At 43.7% G+C, this 20126-nt stretch overlaps 1 protein-coding gene across 4 annotated transcripts in view; it reads right to left on the minus strand.

Annotated features, from left to right (window-relative positions):
• The window catches only part of LOC107224084 (protein sickie), a 173230-nt gene that overhangs the window by 13419 nt on the left and 139685 nt on the right, over positions 1 to 20126 (minus strand). For all 4 annotated transcript variants that reach the window (XM_046734013.1, XM_015664009.2, XM_046734015.1 and 1 more), the window contains 2 exons: positions 19479 to 19723; positions 18661 to 18812 (listed from right to left, as the gene is read on the minus strand). In XM_046734013.1, the coding sequence (XP_046589969.1) occupies positions 18661 to 18812; positions 19479 to 19723 (397 nt within the window). The remainder of the gene's footprint in view (positions 1 to 18660; positions 18813 to 19478; positions 19724 to 20126) is intronic.

Below are 20126 nucleotides of genomic sequence, written 5' to 3' on the forward strand. Positions count from 1 at the left end.
CGTGCAAATAATGCACTTACAACGACGCAGCTGCATCGCGGTGAAATTATAGTCACAAAACCAAGTCTCGAGATACGGTCTCTTAACTCTCGATCCACCCACAAGGCAGCATTCACACTAAAATTGAGGAGAATTTACATGGATGAACGCGGGAGCACTTCGGCATAACGATAAACAACCTACGATGTTTCTCTGACGGCTGTACCATCATAAAATCAGTATGCAACGTCATTGCACACCAGCATGCGCGACACGATGCGATGGGAAGTTTTTAAGCCTATTGTGAATTGATACAACACAGGTGTGTTCAATAGTTGGTATTCCTAAGCCGCGACAAAACTGTACTACCGACATTTCCTGTCGCGGACAATACTCGTGAGTCCGTTTTTTGATACGGGATATCTGATGATCTGGCTCTGAACGATCGTTTAAAAGTGACATTGATCAGAGTATGAGAGTAAAGCTATAAAGTTATACACTCCGATCGTCCGATCGTTTGATCGTTCGGTGTGAAGGCACCCGAGCCATGGCGGAGGTTACGGAGTGTTAACTGGAGTAACAGTTCCCAGGCCACAGAGGACTGGCGTGAAACATTATCTCAAAGTTACATGCGTGCGTTGCCTCTACGGGCTACAGACGCGCGAAGAAAGATACGGATACGCAAGAGGCAACCCACCAGAAGCTCTCGTATGTGTGTGTGAGTCGCATCGGTCTTGCCATCAAGGATGAACACGTGGTTGCCATCTTGACAGCGCCCTGACGAAGTTAATGGGATTAGACGCGCGTTATATACGAAATAATTAGAGACATGATGTCACCCATGGGCTGTCCGCGGAATCGGAATCGGTGAGCTGCGGACCATGGCCCTGCAGGCAGGAGTATAAGGGCGTCCACGCAAACTCGGGCCCTACATCATCTGGTTAGCTGTTTCTTGTCCTACGTGGGACGCGTTGCACGAGTACGAAAACCCGGGACGTACGTGCGTGTTATGAAATAAATCTTTGGTCGGTTGGTCGGTAACCGAAAGAAGCAGCAGCCATGCACACGCGACATGCCACTCCCGTTGTCCCACGCCCGTGGTCGCACTTACGAATTACACGATAAATTCTGCCCATCCGTTGATGTGAAATCGTCTGATTTTACAGAATTTGCGCCAATGAACAGTGCTCAAGGAGCTCGGAGAGATCTTCGCTTCTGAACGTATGTATGCGACAGAAGTAGAAATGCCCTGTAATGTGCTCCTGAAATAAGTAAATAGAATGCAAGGAGGAGGCACTGCAACTACTTCTAATTATTCAATCAGATCTATTGTTCAGTCGGAGAGATGAGCATCGCATACTCAACCCACACATCCATCTCGGTTCCGACGCTCGCGTGTACCCACTTCGTTCTCCAAGTACACGAACAAGCAAGGCTGGAAGTGTGGTATAATGTATAAGTAGGGCTTGGCCAGAGAGAGTCCTATACGAAGGCGGCGCAGAGGTCATCATCAATTCTCCCCGTTTGTCCGTTGGTTTGATTTAATGTTTCCAAGTTGCGTCGGTAGTCCAACAACGAGAGAATTCTCATATGGCTATAGACACGACGTACGGTTACGATTAGAAAAAGAAATTGGTAGCGCTGCCAGAAGTGAGATCCCCGAAGACTTCGGTTCCCTTTTTTAAGGCTACATTGTGTTCAGCTTGATAATAGACGATTGTTTCTCAATTTAACAAGATGCAAGAATAATAGTATTCCAACGGATCATACAGGCAAGAAGCAACGCGGCTACCTGCTGTTGTACAATGTACCTACTTCAGACTTACCGGCTTACTCATAATACATACTTAGTTTTCTTTCATACACGTTGAATAAAATACTTATACAGTGACACGTTTACGAAGCAGCTAAGGTATTTACACAGTTGTTATACCGCTAATTACACCACTAGCTGCAGATAGAATTGATGTAATATCTGTTGTGTACCATTACTATCTATATCTACCATATTACTGCCATACACGAGTCATCGGGAGGGGACGTCGGCTCTTTACTTGGGGAACGGAGATAAAGAGTCATCAATTTCTTATCTGTTTAAAAATAAGCTTGCCGGTTCAGAGAGGCTAGATTGTGTAACCACATTTGTATGTTTTCATCTTTACTTTTCGTTTTTTTTTTTTCTCTCTAATTTAGACGGCGCCTGCTCGCGCGGACCGTCGAGTCTAGCTTTTTCTACACAAGATCTGACGATGCCTATTATTCTTTCAACAACTGTGTTACCTGCAAAGATGGGCAGCTCCTATGCCTGTACTTTCTAGTGGCCAGCTCCCACCACGGAATCACATTATCCGGGTTCCTGGGTTTGACGGGGTCACTAACGGCGTGCTCGTAGAGCGGTTCCAGGACCGGCAAGGTGCCGGACAAGCGTTTCGGACAATCAGCGAAGTCCTGGTCGGCTTTAGCTGCGTTCCCTCTTCTTCGAGGCAGAGTGGCGTAGTTCATGTTATTGCTCGAGACCGACGCGTCGGCGTCCAGTTCCAAAGAATTATGTCTAGTCCGAGCTCTGCTGGACTTTCTGGCGCTCTTATCGTCCACTGGATTTGGGTGGTCCTCACCCTCACCGCGGAATTGGGCTTGCAGCATGGCGTAATGGTCCACCGTATCCATGGTGGTATTCGAGACCTCCTCGGGTCGCTTCTCGGAGTTGAGAAGTTCCTTCGAGCGCTGAAGCTGACCGTTGAGGATGACGTCGGTGGCGTCGAGCAGGCAGACGGGCACGGCGTTCATCCACTTCCCGGAACCGTGTCTCCTATGGATTTTCAGGAGTTCGGTGTGGTCTCTCACGTCAACCGTGCTCTTGTAGGCTCTGCCTAGATTCTCGGTCTCGATACCACAATTCCTGGCACCGTCCAGCACATCTTCGCTGGACTTGTGCAACGGCCTGGGAGACATCCCGGGCTTCCGGTACGGCAGCGTTCCATAAGTCGTCCCTACAGCGAGGGTATCACTCAGGATATCCTCGTGAGAGCGCGCACTGTTCCGACGGGTAATCGTGCGGACGACCTTTGCTGATTTCGGACTCACCTTTCTCGAAGGAGAACTGCGAAACGAGTTGTTCGCGTTTTCGACAAACACATCGTCCACCATCTCTTCCTCTGACGGATTCCGCCGAAGGATGCGCTCCGTGTTTCTGCGACAGAGGGTCACCGATCGGCCCGTTGCATTGTTCAACGACACGGAAAGAATATCCTCCTTGGAATTATCCAGTGGTCTTGCCCTGTCCTTCCGGTTCCTGAAGGAAGATCGCTTGACTGGAAGAGTATGGGCCACGTTCGTCGTAACCTCGTTCGAACTGAAAGTATTCTTCGAGACATTCGGCTCCTGGAAGGTTACTCTGCTCTTTGGCAATCCGGCCAAAGCCTCGCTGATGGCGTATAGAGATTCGGTAGATTTTGCCGAAGATGATGAACCATTCGAGTTTCTCGACGGGGATGAGGTGCTCTCGATTGACGAAGACCTGGGTAGTACTTTTGGAGGCAATTTTCCGTACGAATTCGGCCTCGCCTTTGTCGTCTTTTTGGCAGTTCCGTTCGGCGCCTTGAACTCGAATTCCCGATCCTCAGAGGGTTCACCAAAGTTGGGTGAAATCGGTGGCATGGGAACCATGTCCCTCTTTCTGTGAACACCGTAAATGTTTTTCGATGAATTCTCGACATCATTCTTGGCGATCTTATTTATTATACCGTACGTGGAGTTCCTGTTATTCCCCGACTTCATTTCCGCATAGTTCTTATCAATTTTCGCGATGTTTCTATTCAAATCCTCGATATACTGGGCCGTGCTACGATACAGATCACCACTCGGTACGTAATTGCCCTCAACACCAGGGTCCCTCGGTGCCCGCGGTGGTTTATTGTTCAACCGAGGCACGTTGGGAATCGCGTAAATTGGCTGCCTCGTCTTATTCGCCGGCGTTCTTTTGTTGTTCTTATTATCAGCGTGCAGAAAACCGTCATCTCCTCTATGCCCCGAGCTTCTCAGACTCGCATAGTTATCCACGGTGCAATTATTCTCATTCGAGTTAACGTTACCATCGATAGCAAACTTCGTCCATCCAATATCGCGCTGTACCACCTCCGGTGACCTTATGGCGGATCTTTCCTCGTCGGCATGATTATCCTTATGTACCCAGTCCGAATTAATCGTAGCATGCCTGTCGCCCTCAAGAGGAAGACTGTCGTAGACTCGCCTCGCGTCGTCCCCATTTTGGAGAACGGATGTGGCGACAGGCGTCTGAGGGGCTTCCGATTCGCTACCGATAAAGGAGGTCCCACTTTCGGAGGAAATCGTGCAGCTGGATTGACGTCTCGGTCTAGTTTTGCTCGCAAAAGTGTTCAATATCGGGACTTGGTCGTCCGGTGTTGACTTTCGACCCTCGTTCAGGGACGGGGCTCGTCTCAGACTAGCCTTGAGAGTGCCGTAGTTTTCGGCGAAGGAATCCTTCCCCGCGTCACACCATCGCGGCACCCGCGCCGATCCTTGAAGAGAAACGATCGATGACATCTCCATAGGTGCATAAGGACCGTTGGTCTCCTTAAGCAGCTCCTCGGAGTCGGATCTGTAGACTGCTCTCGGCCTGCTTCGGCCTCGAGCTCGGATGGTCGCGTACCCGTCATGGACGCGTCTCGAGCAGACGTTGAGTTCCATGATTTTTGTTCCAGTAATCAAGGTAGCGTCGAGGGTTTTCGCATCTTATTCACGTTCAGAATGACTTCAGACGTTCTGTTCCACCATGACCGTCAGCTCCGCCGCGTATCGAAACATTGCGTGGATCTGTATTCGAGTAGCGGAAACAACAAGATGTTTTTCTTCTTCTCGGAACACATGCGTTTTTTGTTTATTCAAAATGTTTCTTTCTTCTTTTGAAACTGCATCGCTGGAAGATTGACAATATCCCACTGGTTACACACGCGTCACTTTTTATTTATTCACGTCGGGGCGCATGACAATATATACTGTGTTATGGACGGGTATTTGCTTAGTTCAGTATAAGTACCATAAATTTATGGTATGCCATTGTGAAATAAAGTTGCCTGATGTTATAACCATCACAATCGTTAGGTCCCACTACGTTCGCCCCTTACCCATTTATTAACTCAGTTGCCACACGTGCGCTCTAGTTACTTGCAAGTATTTGATATTGCTATTGGTTGGAATGAGAGAAGTATTACATCAACTAATTGAATATCGTATACAGTTGAGACAAATCGATCGTTTCTAACAACACTCTTGGAAATAGTATGTGAGGCATCAAATTTTGCTAAACTTCAAAGTCAAACCAACGTATCAGTAGATCGATGAGGGTAGGATAAGAAAAAAGAAAAAAGAACAGCACCGAAGACCGGCTATTGGTAATAATAATGAATAATTAATGACGATTGAATTGTAAAAGTGGTCAGTCGTAAAAAATAAATTACACGCTGCTGCGGGACTAATTGTCGAAAGCGATCTTTGGCAAGGTTCTAAATCATAGGTGGTGCTCCAATAATCATAACTAGCCCGGTTAATTGCCGGTTGAATTTCGAACGATTTCGCAACAGGCATCTTGATTTCACAATAAGTTTGAATCTCCCCGATTGGTGACCCAGATCGGCGTTTTTTTAACAGAGAACCTTATCAAAATCGTCGGTTACTGGTGACGACAGTACGCAACGATTAAGATAACCCGGGTGTACGAACGATCTCACCAAAGTAAAAGCAGTAAAATTCGAGTACCACACTTTGTGGTATACAAAATAAGAGGGAAAACATCCTGTTCATGACGTGTACCATAATAAGTCTTGTGCGTGCTGCGTATAGAACGATACGAGTAATTATCAAGTGTTTTATATAAGACGGGGCTGTAACTGAATCGATGACAGCAGCACAATTCCAGGCTGAAAATTTTCGCCAATTTGTTTACGTTACGATAGATATTTAAGAAACATGTATATATAAGACTGGTTTGAAGCTCATCGCTTCACGTTCGACTAAACCTAGCTATAACAACCCAACTATTCAACCTCGTCGACATCCAAGTTGCATAACTAAAACGCATAATATTAGCCGGCCGGACGAACGTTTATATTCATCGATTACCTAATTTGTTTTCTCAGCTTGTTCATCGACGGGATTATTCCGATTCGAGTCACAGATGTAGGTATTCTATCCTCGCGCAGACCGACAAAGATCCGGCGCGCCCATGCGACTTATTTCCACGTTGAATTAATTGTGTCGCGATCGTTTACACGCGCGACCAATATATCCCCGATACTTCGGCACGATCGATAGCCGGTATTTAATCGACTGGAGATATGGTTAATAACATTTATTCAGTTCACGCTTGTCCGCGCTTCCTGCTGACAAGCTTACTGCACGGTTCGATTCCTTCGTTTTGTATTCCCCAATCGATCTTGTGGTAAAGACGATGCATAGTTTTTCTTATTCCGGAATCGTCGGAGAAGACGTTTATGTGAAATTATAAATTTATACCAGCAACCGCGGTCGCCTGGAGAAAAACATAAGGAGATAGAGTGGATGAGAGAGATGGAGCAGCGAGAGTAAATTTTTCAATAAAAACGCAAGGGAGACGTTGACGACAGCAGACGATAAGCTTTTCGATTTTTTAATTATTAGCGCCGAGAACCCTTGACCAACCATTTCCCTAACAGAAGAATTATAGACTACGTATAGAACCTTCGTGCCCTGCACGATTTATATTCGAATAATCTTCACGCCGTGTTATCTGGACCGGAGATTAAACGAATGAATACAATTTTTCTTTTTCCAATCCCCTCAAGAAGCCAAACATACACACAAATCATTCGATGAATATCGGATACGAAATGATTGTATCGGGTCAATGAAACACTTTATACGTTAGTGATGTTCGCAATTCCGCGATTGAACGCTCGCCTACATCGATAAACGTTGGCACACTTATGTACTCTTCGATACCCATAAGTCAATATCTATAAATAACGGTTGTCAAATCGTGAAATGGAGATCACAATTGAACAGCTCCGTTTTACTCGCGTTTCTCGTTAATACTTAACACAACCGAAGTAATTATTTCCACCGTTAATTCAATTCCATGTTACACGTTCGTCCAGTAATACTATAGTTCAAAATCAGCTAGCCTCGTCATTTTATCGTCAAATTCATGCTTAAATTTTCAAACCGATCTGAAAGTTACGCGATAAATTAGTAGTTTAGAGGTTTAGACCGAGGGGTATTCGATCGATCAAAAACTCCTGCCAACAGTTGGTTACAAATGCGAATTGATAATTCAAGCTTTAGTATTTACATACAGCTCGTTAACGAAAGATACTAGTAATTTTTTCTCTCGTTTTAAATTATGCAACGAAGAAGACGAACGGTAGTCTGGGGTCACAAGGAGACAGAGACAAGACAGATACACGCGATCACCGACGGACTGGACGCTGCGCATTCTAGTTCTCGAATGTCAATGCTATCTGGTTTTCTCTACATGATATATATACGTATGTGATATGTATGTATGTGTATATATTATACACAGTAAGTATTGTGTAATGTGTATAAACCATTCCTTCGATGCAAATGTACAAAATATACGGTACCCGCTACACAGATGGAAACCAAAGCCTGTATCAAGCGACTCGCGAATAAGCCACAACCTCGAAATGAAGTAGTTCATTTCCTGAATACATGCATATATCAATGTAGCAACCCGACGAGTGGTCAGAGCCTCGATGAGATCGGTTACCCTCGGTTCAATAGTCGCGTACTAGGTATCATTAGTTCGACCGATACTCTGCGGCATGATTCTAATTGCATTTCGAAGCTATAATATTTTTACAGTATTTCCCACAGCCGGAAGTTAACCCTCTCATGCTAGTAAAATTTTGCAACGACGGTAAAATATAATCACTGAACCATTATTTACTTAGAACACGATTTAGATTTTTTTTTTTTTCGGACCTACAGTTCCTCGTTTCATTTTTATACAACGCGCAATTATTCACACTTCAGCGGGTTTTAATCAAGACTGCGAATTTTTCTTGTCGTGGTTTTCTTTTCAATTTCCGCGGACTAGTCGTCAATAGGTATGCGGTTAATGGGAAACAGATGATGCCTGTTCTCCACGTCTTATAAGGAGGACGGAAATCTTCTCCTTCAAGATGCCTACTCTCGAAGTGTGCTGCAGTTGCTCACTTGACCCTGCCTCAAGCAAAATATGGCGAACGAGACACGTCGGACAAGCCGAGAAACATAAATACGGCGCACATTGCGGCGGTGTTCTTCCTGGAGAACGACATATACGTGTTTTTCGGATCACCGTCGTTTTCCTTTTCTTCCTTTCCCCTTCGCCCCTGACAATATTTTTTTGCTTTATTTATTTTTTTCGTTATTTTCAATTTTACCCCACTTCTCTAATTATACGTTACGCGCAAAATTGCGGAAGAGATTTCTAACGATTTCACGAAACGATCGTGGAGGATTACGTGGCTGATATTTCCGATCTCTCGGTGTGCAGAATTAACGACGTGACGTGACTAGAGGCGACCGCGAAATTATGTGTGTATGTATAATACGCAAGCATTAAAACGAGTTACGGCATTGAAGAGATATTCGATAATAACAAGAATAATAGTAATAAAAATACATGTGTGCCGCGTATGTCTTTGTACGCATGCAGCATGAAAACGTCCGTAAATAAATATTATAATATTGAAAGTGGATGAAGCTGTTATACCTCGTACCTATAATATGAACATCGGTATAACGGAGCGTATTTAATTAATCTCTCGATACGTTGTCTTTTATTGTACCTAAATGTATTAATTTTAAGTCTTTGAAATCAAAAGAAAGTCTCTTACGACAGCCTAGAAGCTGTGGGAATTCAGTGAAATGACCGCACACCTACGTCAACTGCCTATGTATGTCAGGTACGTATGATTGCCGCGTGTTACAAAGTATAGTATAGTATCTGTATGGGAATCGGCATTGAGAGACCGGTAGCGTTGCTGCAGCAGCGAGACGCCTTGTTGTCGCAGCCATTTGTGGCGTCGTTTATTTACTGATAGGATTTCGAGATAGTCTTATCGCGGACAGAGATAAAGATGGCACCTACGCTTTTCGCCGCGGGCCTCGATCCCAGGTATAAAATAATAACTCGACCCTATTGCCTAGATCGCGACGCATCTCTGCGCCTTATAAATCCAGACGAATACGTTATTATAAATTGACCAATCTCCGAATCAGAGTCCATATGAAACCCTCCGTAGGTACAGTCAAGATCAAAATGGTTAGGATTTCCCTTTGCACCGGTAGACAGTTGTTGGAAATAATTTGAACAAGTGTTGAAATGTTGTAATACGAGACTAACACGTTCATAATTTCTATTTTGAACCTCCTGCTCATGTCAATTCTCTGAAACACGTTAAACGATCATTTCAACAGAGCATAAGTTTCGCCATCGTTAATGCAATTGAAGAGGCGGCAGATTTTTACAGAGATAAAAAAATTCCGTACTTTTGCCATTCCGTTGAGTCTATGACGAATGATTTTAGATATTTCATACGGCCTCCGGCGACTCAGGACCTCAAATCCACTCCCGATGGCATCCAACACCTGTTCGGCATTGAGCAATTTGTCATATTTTTAGTGTCAGATCAGTATCACTCAAATTTTTTTTCCAACAGGAATTTTTTTTGTTCGGAATTGGATTCATATTTTAACCAGGTGTAACAAATTGGCATGACAATTATTCACGTTGTTTGACGTACGAACAGTTTAATTATCACTCGATTTCCTGATCCCTTCCAACCATACGTATAGTGAGACTTGTCCTTTCCAACGCACGAAAAATATCACGGAAGTAAATGCGGTCGGTAAGGGCACATGTATGACTGACTACTTATTCGTATATATCAAAGAAATCCTGGAGGTCTCGCGGCGCAAGACGAAGAGCCCGTAGGGCAGAAACGAAGCGGCGGCAGCTGTGCGCAGTCTACAAAGAGGCGAACAAACGGAGGTAGGAGAAAATATACTTCAAGCTCTGGCGCAAAGAGTTGTAGGTATAATGGACCGCTTTGCGCGGGGAAAGAAAAAGAAATACGAAAATGGAATACAGGAAAGAGGAAAGGGGAAAAGGAGAAGAAGAAGAAGAAGAAGAAGAAGAAGAAGTAGAAAATAAGCGCTGAAAGAGAACTGTAAGATGGCCGGACAACGAGACGCTCGGATCGTTCTCTTTACCGAGAACCGATTTCATACAGATAATCCGGTATATGACACGGTATAGACGTCCAATTATTACACACCTGTATAATAATATTGTTTCCGCCGATTTCGAACGACGTGAACTGATCGGTTTATACAACCTGTTACGACATATTGTGTATTTAAGTAAATTCCATTGAGGTGATAAAGCGCCAATTGCGTATACATGAGGTGTCAAAATAAGAACCGCGAGTATTCACGGTACTGGCGAAGTAAGTTTATTTTCTCTCTGCTTCGTCGTCATTCTATGTAAAATAAGTATATAATTATCACAATTCATTAGCGTGGTTTTTAGATGCCGATTACGACCACAACTGGATCACGTGCTTAACCTATCAGTCGTCGGATGGCGTGTTTGTAGTATGTAATGCTTAGCTACGGGAAGCTAGCGTAACGCTGGGGTAAACGAGTTAAAGAGAATACAAAAGACAAAACAACTACGTCAGTTTTAATGATCCAGAAACGGCGATTGGTTGGCCAGTTGGCTCCAATAAAGACGGGGTCTTCGGCATCGCGAGAAGGGCTAACGCCACCCCGTTCCTCCCCCTCCACCATCCCCCCACGCATTCGTCGGCCACGTTCGTAGCGCGAGCAAAGCGACTGCTTACTAATGAACGCTACCCACGAGTCATCTTTCGGACCTCGCGCATCGTGCAAGCAGCAAGTGCACACGGGCGTAGCGTAAGTGCATCCTTGGTATTCAACCAACAAAGGCTTATTTCCTCCGCTGAGTAAATTCGATTCGATTAACCCCTCTTTGTTTAGTTCCATTGACTCGGCGATGAGACCTAATAAAATCTCGTTTTATCAACCTATCCAACGCGATTAATGTACCCAATCTATCTCGCCTATCAAGAAACCATCACCACATCGGCGTGGCAGCGACTCCGGTTCCATTTCAGAGTAGATCAAAATGAACTCGACGTAACTACGAATGATCTAAACTCGAGTTTACTGATTATATTAGCTGCAGTTTTATCGGTGAGTGGTAGTGAAAATTTTACCACGGGGGAGAAAGTAGTTTTCTAAATCATTCGACTCGAGGTCTATTTGGTTGTACTTATATCTTAAGAAACTAACAAAATTCTTGAAAGGACAACGATTACAGCAGGGAAACATTGAGACCGTGAATTCCTGATGATCGTCGATCGATCAGCCGACTTTAGAAATCTTCCACCTAACTCTATACAAGCAGATATTTTGCATAATTTGAGCATTGAAATGGTACTCGCGATAGGATCGCAGCATTGAGTTCGATTCGTAAGATCGATACCGTGTTTCACCCCGACTGAGATGCGTACCGGAACAGGAGTACGTTGATGCTAAATATGGCTATGTGAAGACCAACCCGAAGCGCGCAACGCAACGCAGCGGATAACACGGAAGGGTTTGTTCTCCTCCACAGCCGAGCCTAACCCGACAGATCTCGGACTAGCCACTCAATGCCTGAGTATAGTCGTCCCCTTTTAGCCCCAGCGAAGAACCGCGTCGAATTTATAAGGCGAGTGCAATCGCCTCGAAGTGAAGCAGACACTTCGAGAACTGTACGCGCTGGGTTATACCCACGCAGAATACCGGTCGCGGTAATTCGTGCAAGAAAATTGTGTCAAGATTTCGCGTATACACCTAGGTATAAGAAGAATACAAGATTTCTTCGTCAGTTTTTGTTCGCGTAAAATTATACCACACGAGTGAAAAATCAAAGTAGAAAACATCGCGAAGCGCAGCTCATTTCAGGCTCGCGATCCTGCGATCAGCAGCTAAACTAGAGAGAATGACGAACAGAGCGCGTGAAAAACCCTCGATGGTGTTCGCACGTATAAGGGATGGGCGGACATGGTGTGCGTCGGAGCGAGTTACAGGATCCGGGCCCTTCTTGCCTCCGCTCGAGAGAGAATTGTAGACCGAGTAGTAGTAACTCGATATCGGATTTATTTCAGCCGGGATTTTATCCGTCGGACATGGCTGGTCGGCGCCAATGGAAGTGTCTGAGTCGCCGCTCAATTGTCATCGGAATATTAATAATTAACCGGCCACTCAACAGACCCGCGTTCTCTCTACAATCGGTAATAATTTTCAATAAAAATACCGATCGCAACGATACGTTTAATTCGCTGAATTGATATTTCAACCGCGACATTAATCATTGATCAATTTTTTCAATCGTATATCTTGGTCAACTGTAAAGCGTCCAGCTACCATTTTCAATCCAAACAGCATCGTATGTCCGCAAGCGAAAAGTTATCTAATTTTCCCTTAAACGATAAGTCACGGACGCTATAAACCATGCCACACCAGAGAGACACGCAATGCGTTGTATATACGTAAGATACACGTGCGGTAGGGACGTGCGATGAGTTTAATCGAAAATCAATCACGATTGTCCGGCACCTTCTTCTTGCTTCCGGACGCCCGCCGGTTCTTGCTTTCTTTTTTTTTCCTCTCTTTATTTCCTTTCTCCCTTCTTTTATAATTCAATTGTTAATTTTCCCTGTAAAGTAGATAATTCTCGAAAAAAACCCTCAAAGTTTGCGCAAGCGGTAGTAAAGTTTCTCAATTCTAAACAACCTGAACGACGAGTCAATTAATTTCTTTTCTCAGAGTTTCATTGCAGTTTATACATACTCACACCGGAAGTATTAATATGCAACGTCTATTTTCATTATTCATGCGGGCCTCGTACTTATCTTTGCATACTTGAAGAATTCGGGTGAAATTTGAATTCATAACCTACGTCTCTGTGATCAGAGGATTCTGTGAAAGGTAGGGATAATTTCGGATTTCGGGATTATTATTGCACAAATGACGAACGGTGCAGGGAAATCGGCTACCTGACACCGCCGTTTTACGACGCTAGAAGATGAAGAAAAACCGGGAACAAGGTTTTGGGGTCGATTGTCGAATCCTTTAGAAAACGGGAATCCGGTAGAAGTGAAAAAAAGGGGGGATTTTTCTTTGGCCCAACGCGATTTGGACTCGACCGTTGCCTGCTCCAACGACACGTAAGGCCAGTTTTGGCTTTTCGCTTTTCTGTTCTGTTGACACAGTGCAGAGACCCCAAAACCATTCTCTCCGTGTGTATGTGACTTTTCCCAAGAGGCTGGCTGGCTGGCTGGCTGGCTGGCCCAAAGTTGTTCGCCCACTGAGAATAAGGGACCCCAGAAATATCCTACGGGTACTTTTGTTGATCTCCCTTCGTCAAGGGACGGTCACGGAGCGCTAAATTTCACCGGTATATTAAAGAAAATCGGTGGTAAACGCGTCGTCGTTGCTCTTGGCCGACTTCCTCATTTCTCCGATGCACGTGCAATGGTTCTGCAGCTTACGCATGAATGCAGTCATCCCGTCTACCCACATTTATTACGCGTGCAGAAGTTGGCTCCGGCAGCCACGTGAGGATCAGCGGAACTTGCGCCTTTACACGTGCCTTTCACGACAGGTGGATGATATTTTACTTTGAATAGCATGCGAACTGTGCGCACCCTCCCACCTCGCTTCGGTTCTCAAAGTAGAGCTTTTCCTAATCTCACAACCGAAATTGAAAGAAGATGAAAGAAAATTTTCGACCGTTTCAACCACCGGGGTCGGTGGGCAGGGATGTTTTAACTCGTGGCAGGTGCACCGATGTCTGAATCGTTGGTGGGAATAAGGAAGCGAGTGGACACGGGGAGCGCGTCTAGCTAAAAAGAATAGGAATAAATTGTGACGAGACTACAGAGAGGGAAGAGAGAGGTGGGGGCGAGGGGGGGGGGGGGGGGGAAGCAGCTTCTACGCAGGGGAAAGAAAAGGGGAGAAAATCGAGGAATACGAGCGTACGAGAAGAGAAGTAGAAGAAGAAGAGAAAAGTGGAAAGAGAGGAGGTCGCACGCGGAATGTTCAATGCGGGAAGTTGCAAACGGCAACGGTATAATACGGACGCACTCTGCAGAGCTCTGCACGATTCGCCTTATACGTCGCAGATCTATCGATGTACTTGATTCCAACTTTTAGATCGTGCGAGTGCCTAGATAGCATCTTCTAAAGGGATTCATCGAACCAGAGATTCACTAAGGAATCAATCGACTATAGATATGAAGAAAGATCTTTTTCTTTTTCGGAATCACGTTCGTTCGAAGATTTGTGTTTTTGGACATGTCGAAGATAAGTGATGAGACAGTCGAACCCCGGGAAAATTTTTTTAAAGAAACCTCGGTACACGTCATGACAAAGGTATTCGTTCACAAAATAAAATCAATATGTAAGCATACCCTATAGATATCGATAAGATAAAGAAATTAAGGCCGGTGAGTCACCATCAAACAGAGAGCTATATACAAAATTGTATAATTACGTGATCGTTTTCACTTATCACTGCGAGACTGAACTAAGCAATTACAATAGTGGCAAAAGAAACTATCTCAAACAATTGCTTCCAATTTTTTATCTTTTTATTTTTAACACTATCAACGTAACGTCGACATTTTTTATTTTATTTTCTGGATTTTTTTTTTGTTTTTTTTTTTGTTTCCGGTACTTGTAAAATTTGTCGCTCGGTCTTCGATATCGTTTTATGGCCGCAGAGTTTTATTTTTCCAATGCGGCACATCCACGTCCACCCGCGTTCACTGGCAACCTGTCCCGGGACGGACTACTGTTGCTTCAACCGCGTCTCGACGCCGACTGCCTCGCCTCCCCCACCGTCCGCATCTCAGACGCGACGCTTCGACGCCTCACGTTGATTGGTCCGGGCACAATGACCTTGCGACGTCGTAAGCCCCCTTCCCTCTCCTCGGCGTCCTTTAGCAGGGTACTTGTTGAACCGTGCGGTGCAACAATAGTCGTCGCATTGTTGCACTTTCGCGCCAAAATTGTACTGAAGCATGGCATTGCATAGCATACGCTGAAGTAAGTGCCTACGTCTAAATTTGTTGTCCGCGAAGAAGAAGAAAAAACAAGACGAAGCGGGAGGAATACGATGGAGACAAACGTTTCCTTCTTTGAGTTTTAGTGATTTCCTTTCTACGATTGTCGTGCTTTCTATGAAAATTATATCGTCTTTTCAAACAAGTCTGCAATAAAAGGCAGCTGCGCTGGATGGAATGTATGCAATTGGGTCATTGCATTTTAACAACAGTATATGTGTATAAAGCAGAAAAATAAAAAAAAAAAAACAGTCAAATGGTATTTTTTCTTTTGCTTCCAAGAACGTAATTGCAAATTCTGTTTAATCGAGAAAAGAAAAACCATGAACTGATTGTTTTTGGTTTCCCTGCTGTATGCGCATGTCAAATTTTTTCATACTAAAATCTAATTGTATGAAACCAAAATATTGCAACTCTACGCCCTTAATGGGGGATTAACTAATTCAAATCACCTTCTCACTGTTCTGAGAGTTCCATCATTTCTGGCTTTTATGTATGACCAAATATACAACAGCAATACGTGTAAGAATACCGAAATAGAAAACTGAAAGAATAATTGTAAAACATTTTCTATCGTTTTCTTACAGTATTCATATTATTTGAAATCCGTTAAACAAATTTATTTCACATCAATGAAAAACCAGAAGTTTGTTCAGTAAAAACATTTCGTCGTATTTTCCGCGATTATTTTAATTACCTTTATTCTTTGTTTAATCCTTTTATTGCTCTTTGAAGCCCAATAAAACGCACAACTTTGAATTTCGAATCTAATCAGGTTTCGTGATTGAGATAATTACAGGTCTGAATGATGAGAGAATAAACTGATATGGCACGCCAGCAATATTCAAAGCAATTGAAACTAAATTCCAATCATGTATCGAGGTAACTGTAACTGGTATTATCCGAGCCACTTTCAACTTTTGACTATCACATGTATGTGCTCTTGGTACCGTATTACGGCTTCTTGGCGGCCGCACGCACGTTGAATTTTATTTCTAAGCCAGATGTAAAAGAAAGAGGCCACGAAGGCACGCATACCCCAAAAAATCCAGGCAAAAAGTTGTACTTTAGGACGGTGCGTTCACAGCGGCGATGCAGCGATGACCGGGGCAAGAAACGGACATAGTCTACACATTAATAGACGCGTGCGTGTGTTGGTACCGTTAGCGTGGTTCGCCTTCAACAGGACATTCGTCGAGTGCACGCTGCAGGATCCTATCTCTCCTTTGTCTGATATGCACAATTTTTTTTTTTTATCACATTTTTTATTCCCCGCTACTCAGCTGCAACGCGTACGGCTGGATATCCTAAGCTAATATTGGAGAAACTGTACTGTGAGATATATATCAAGCGGAAATTCATCACGGTCTCGTATGGTTGAAATACTATCACACATATGTGGGTAGGTAAATACATATTTTTGAAAAGTACAAACAAACGCGAGGATCGCGGTGACAAAAAATCGTGGAAATGGGATGAGACATTTTTTTTTTTCAAATTTAAAAACGTTTTGATGTATGCGGGGAGAGATTCGTGAGTGGCCTATGTGTAAATACTCGGCACTCATACGTGTCTCTCACATGGCGCTGCACCCAAGCCCATGCAGCAGCCTCGTTGCGTAAAATCCAATAAAGATTGCCAGGCGACCAATAGCGAGCGATAAAATGCAGCCAGCGTTATCCATTGACTCGAACGGGCACGGGGCGATAATATTTTATGCTTTACTTTCGTTGGTTTCGGATGGGTTTGAAATCTCGTGCACACACACACACACACATACACGTACCTACCGATATCATTTATTACACAGAGGTTTGAAATACACAAGCGTGGGTGTAGCGGTTGTCGTTTGGCTTTACGGCTTCAGCTTGCGCATCAATTTCACTAAATGTCCCATGGAAATGGCTTAATCGATTCCGTCAAGCTGCGCGTAACTACAAAAATATACCTATCGTATCACAAACGAGTTGCCGCAACGCGAACAACTAACGATAAATGGATATTAGCCATCTTCGACAGGTATGGTTGAATTTCCACGCATCCATATTTCGTTGAGGTATCGAAACACGGGCATTGGAATGGCGACAAAATTGATTTGTGCCGATAGTCACGTTTGGGAAAGTGCGGGTCATTTGCACACATAGATATGTATAACAGAGAACGCCGAACTTAACGGAACGCGTTCTTATAATCAGCGAAATGATCGTTGACCAACGGCTTGACTGTGATTCAGGTTGAAATTTCTCCAAAGCACGTCAAGAGATCAGGCAAACAATTTTCTAAAAGATTCTTATACGATTAAAAACCCGAATTTATCCAATAGACTGGACATTGATAATTTTTTTCCACTTCTACTTATACTGCATATCACTGATCACAGTGAATGCCGATCGTTAAGTTTGCTACCGAAACACCGGGGGGATACCGACGTGATGGAAACTCGTAAAACCTGACTGTAACGTGATGTCACTGCAAAAGCAAATTACTAACGGACAGAATCGTGGTAAAATGCAAAATTGCCACTCAATAGCATATATAAGTGGTCTTTATTAGCACAGCTACATCTTCATCTAAAGTTGATTATTCAAAAGTTTATCGCTATTAAATTGCCCGCATCCGAGTGCAGTCCAATTTCGGATTGAGACGCGTGTACAAATATTTTTCGCATTTATCAAGAAAGATAACCTACGTTACTTGTGCAGAAACTATACATGAATCTGTTAATGGTTAAACATCTTGAATCTCTATTCCTTACCAAGCATTAGCATCGAATCATTAACGTTAAATATTTTATGTACATTTCAAACCTGCCATGCGGTAAATTTACTTGATGGGGATACGTTATAGTCACGTTTAATAGTAATTCAAGCTAATGCGCATTACGGATTCACCCGATTTTCCACGATGAATCGTACAAGAATTCGCAGTAGCTGCTGCCTCACTCAGAACCATGCCTTATGTACAACCATCGGCACCCGTAATGGCTGCGGCAATTACCATATCCCGGTTGATATATTCTTATTCGAATCGGTTTTCGGATAAATATATGTAAATTATACCAGAATTTCGTTTCAACAAAGATTTCTACGTAGTTTACGTAATTTGAAATAAAATTTTTTCTGCTTCTTCAGCGCATTAAAAATCTTTTGCGGAAATAGCATCACACAGTCTCGACTTTTTAGCGGCCGTAGCGAAAACGGTATCTCGGTGTTGGATCGCTTCGCGCGCGTTTCAGCAAATTGCAAACGTTGGAATTGCATGCGCACTGTGCAAAGTCGGTACGGGTATATATTCCGGAACAGAAGTAATTATGCAGTGGTTTGGAAAACCATCGACTCACCTGTGCAATGACCGTGCAAATATACTGTACGAAAATTCGCACCGCAATGGGTATTACGCGACCAGAAATTGAAGCAATCTTCCTCGAACAATCTAATATTCGAGATCATTATTCGATTCAATTTTAAAGAGCACTCACATTCGTCGACAGCTGGCTGGTGAGGGAATGGACCTTTTCTTGTGCGTCAAGAAGCTCGCGTCTCAATTTGCGCAATTCGTGTGCCTGCTTCTCCTCGGCTGAACTGTAGAGGCTGCTGGCAGTTGAGACCAGGGACACCGAGGACCCGTGAACTGCGAGTGAAAGAAAAGGTCAAACGCTTGTTGTACCAGCGAATAAAAATGGTATGACACCGTCTAAAAAATTTTGTCGTCCGGCAGGTCGTTAAAAATTCTACCAGTTTGCTAGAATTTAATGGCGCGTTTGTGTGACTGCGGGCTTTGGCCTCGTCTCAGTGACTTCGAAACCCCGTTAGTGCGCAACAACTTTTTACCGACTTCTTACTCGACTGCAGAATTGACAGACGCTCTCTTCTCAATTTTATGGTCAATATTTTTTCTGGTCCAAAATAAAGCTGAAGGTGTAAAACATATTCGAAAAGTTTTGATTTACTGCAGAATTCATTTCAAATTCTTAAAACGGCTTAAGGGATTTACCATATTAGCAGGATTTGTAAAGAATTTTTTACACTCGATTTAATCAACTAACTATGTACATATACTGACTGTATAAACACCTCTGTGTACTCTCAGATTTCACTTCTCGATCGTGTAAAATTTCGCGACTATCCTTAATACGTAAAAAAAAAGAAACCAAAGACTCGGAAAAAAAAAAAACACCGAACAGCATAAAAAAACTCCGGTTATTTCGTGTAGTCAGCATTTTTTGTTTTCAAATATGTTAATCCACAAACAGTCGAGCAAGAATCGATGTTTTGCATGTACGTTACATCAACTTACTGTCGTCATCTTTGTGGACGTGTTGATAGAGGTTCGGGTGTTGCCTTGGAGCGTGCGTGGGTGTCGGTGATGTTGGTTGAGACCAGTGTTGTCCAGGACATCCCGCTGAGCCTACGGGCACGCTGTAGTAGGGCTCGACCCCGACACCGACCCCAACTCCAACCCCAACCTCCTCCCCGACGGAGGAAGACGCGCCACTTCCTCGGGCGAGCATGGACGGGTACATTTTTTCACTTTTCGTTGACCTGAACCGATCAGAGATAAACCCAAATACGTTGAAAGTCATTAGCGAAGTATTATTGTTTTATCTTCGTGTGATGTTTTTTTATTGAAGTTTCGCAGAGATAGTTAATGCAAGGCGCGGAAATGTCAAAAAACGGATATATGGCACTGTGGGAACTGATTCTTGATTTTGGGTTGATTTATGGTAGGACGACCGTAAAGATCACGGAACCTAATTTTATTGATTCTTTTGAAAAATGATTATGATACTCATTTCTTCGTGTTCTCCATTACCGTTAAGGTCGCCATTATTTTACTTCTCTAAGTTTTCTTTTCTTTTCCGCAGTACTGTGTATATCCGTGCAATCTGCCGACACTCCCGTCTATATACAAATAAACGATACTTGAAGATAAAGTGTATCGTTA

The sequence above is a fragment of the Neodiprion lecontei genome, chromosome 3, assembly GCF_021901455.1.
Source record: "Neodiprion lecontei isolate iyNeoLeco1 chromosome 3, iyNeoLeco1.1, whole genome shotgun sequence".
NCBI lineage: Eukaryota > Metazoa > Arthropoda > Insecta > Hymenoptera > Diprionidae > Neodiprion > Neodiprion lecontei.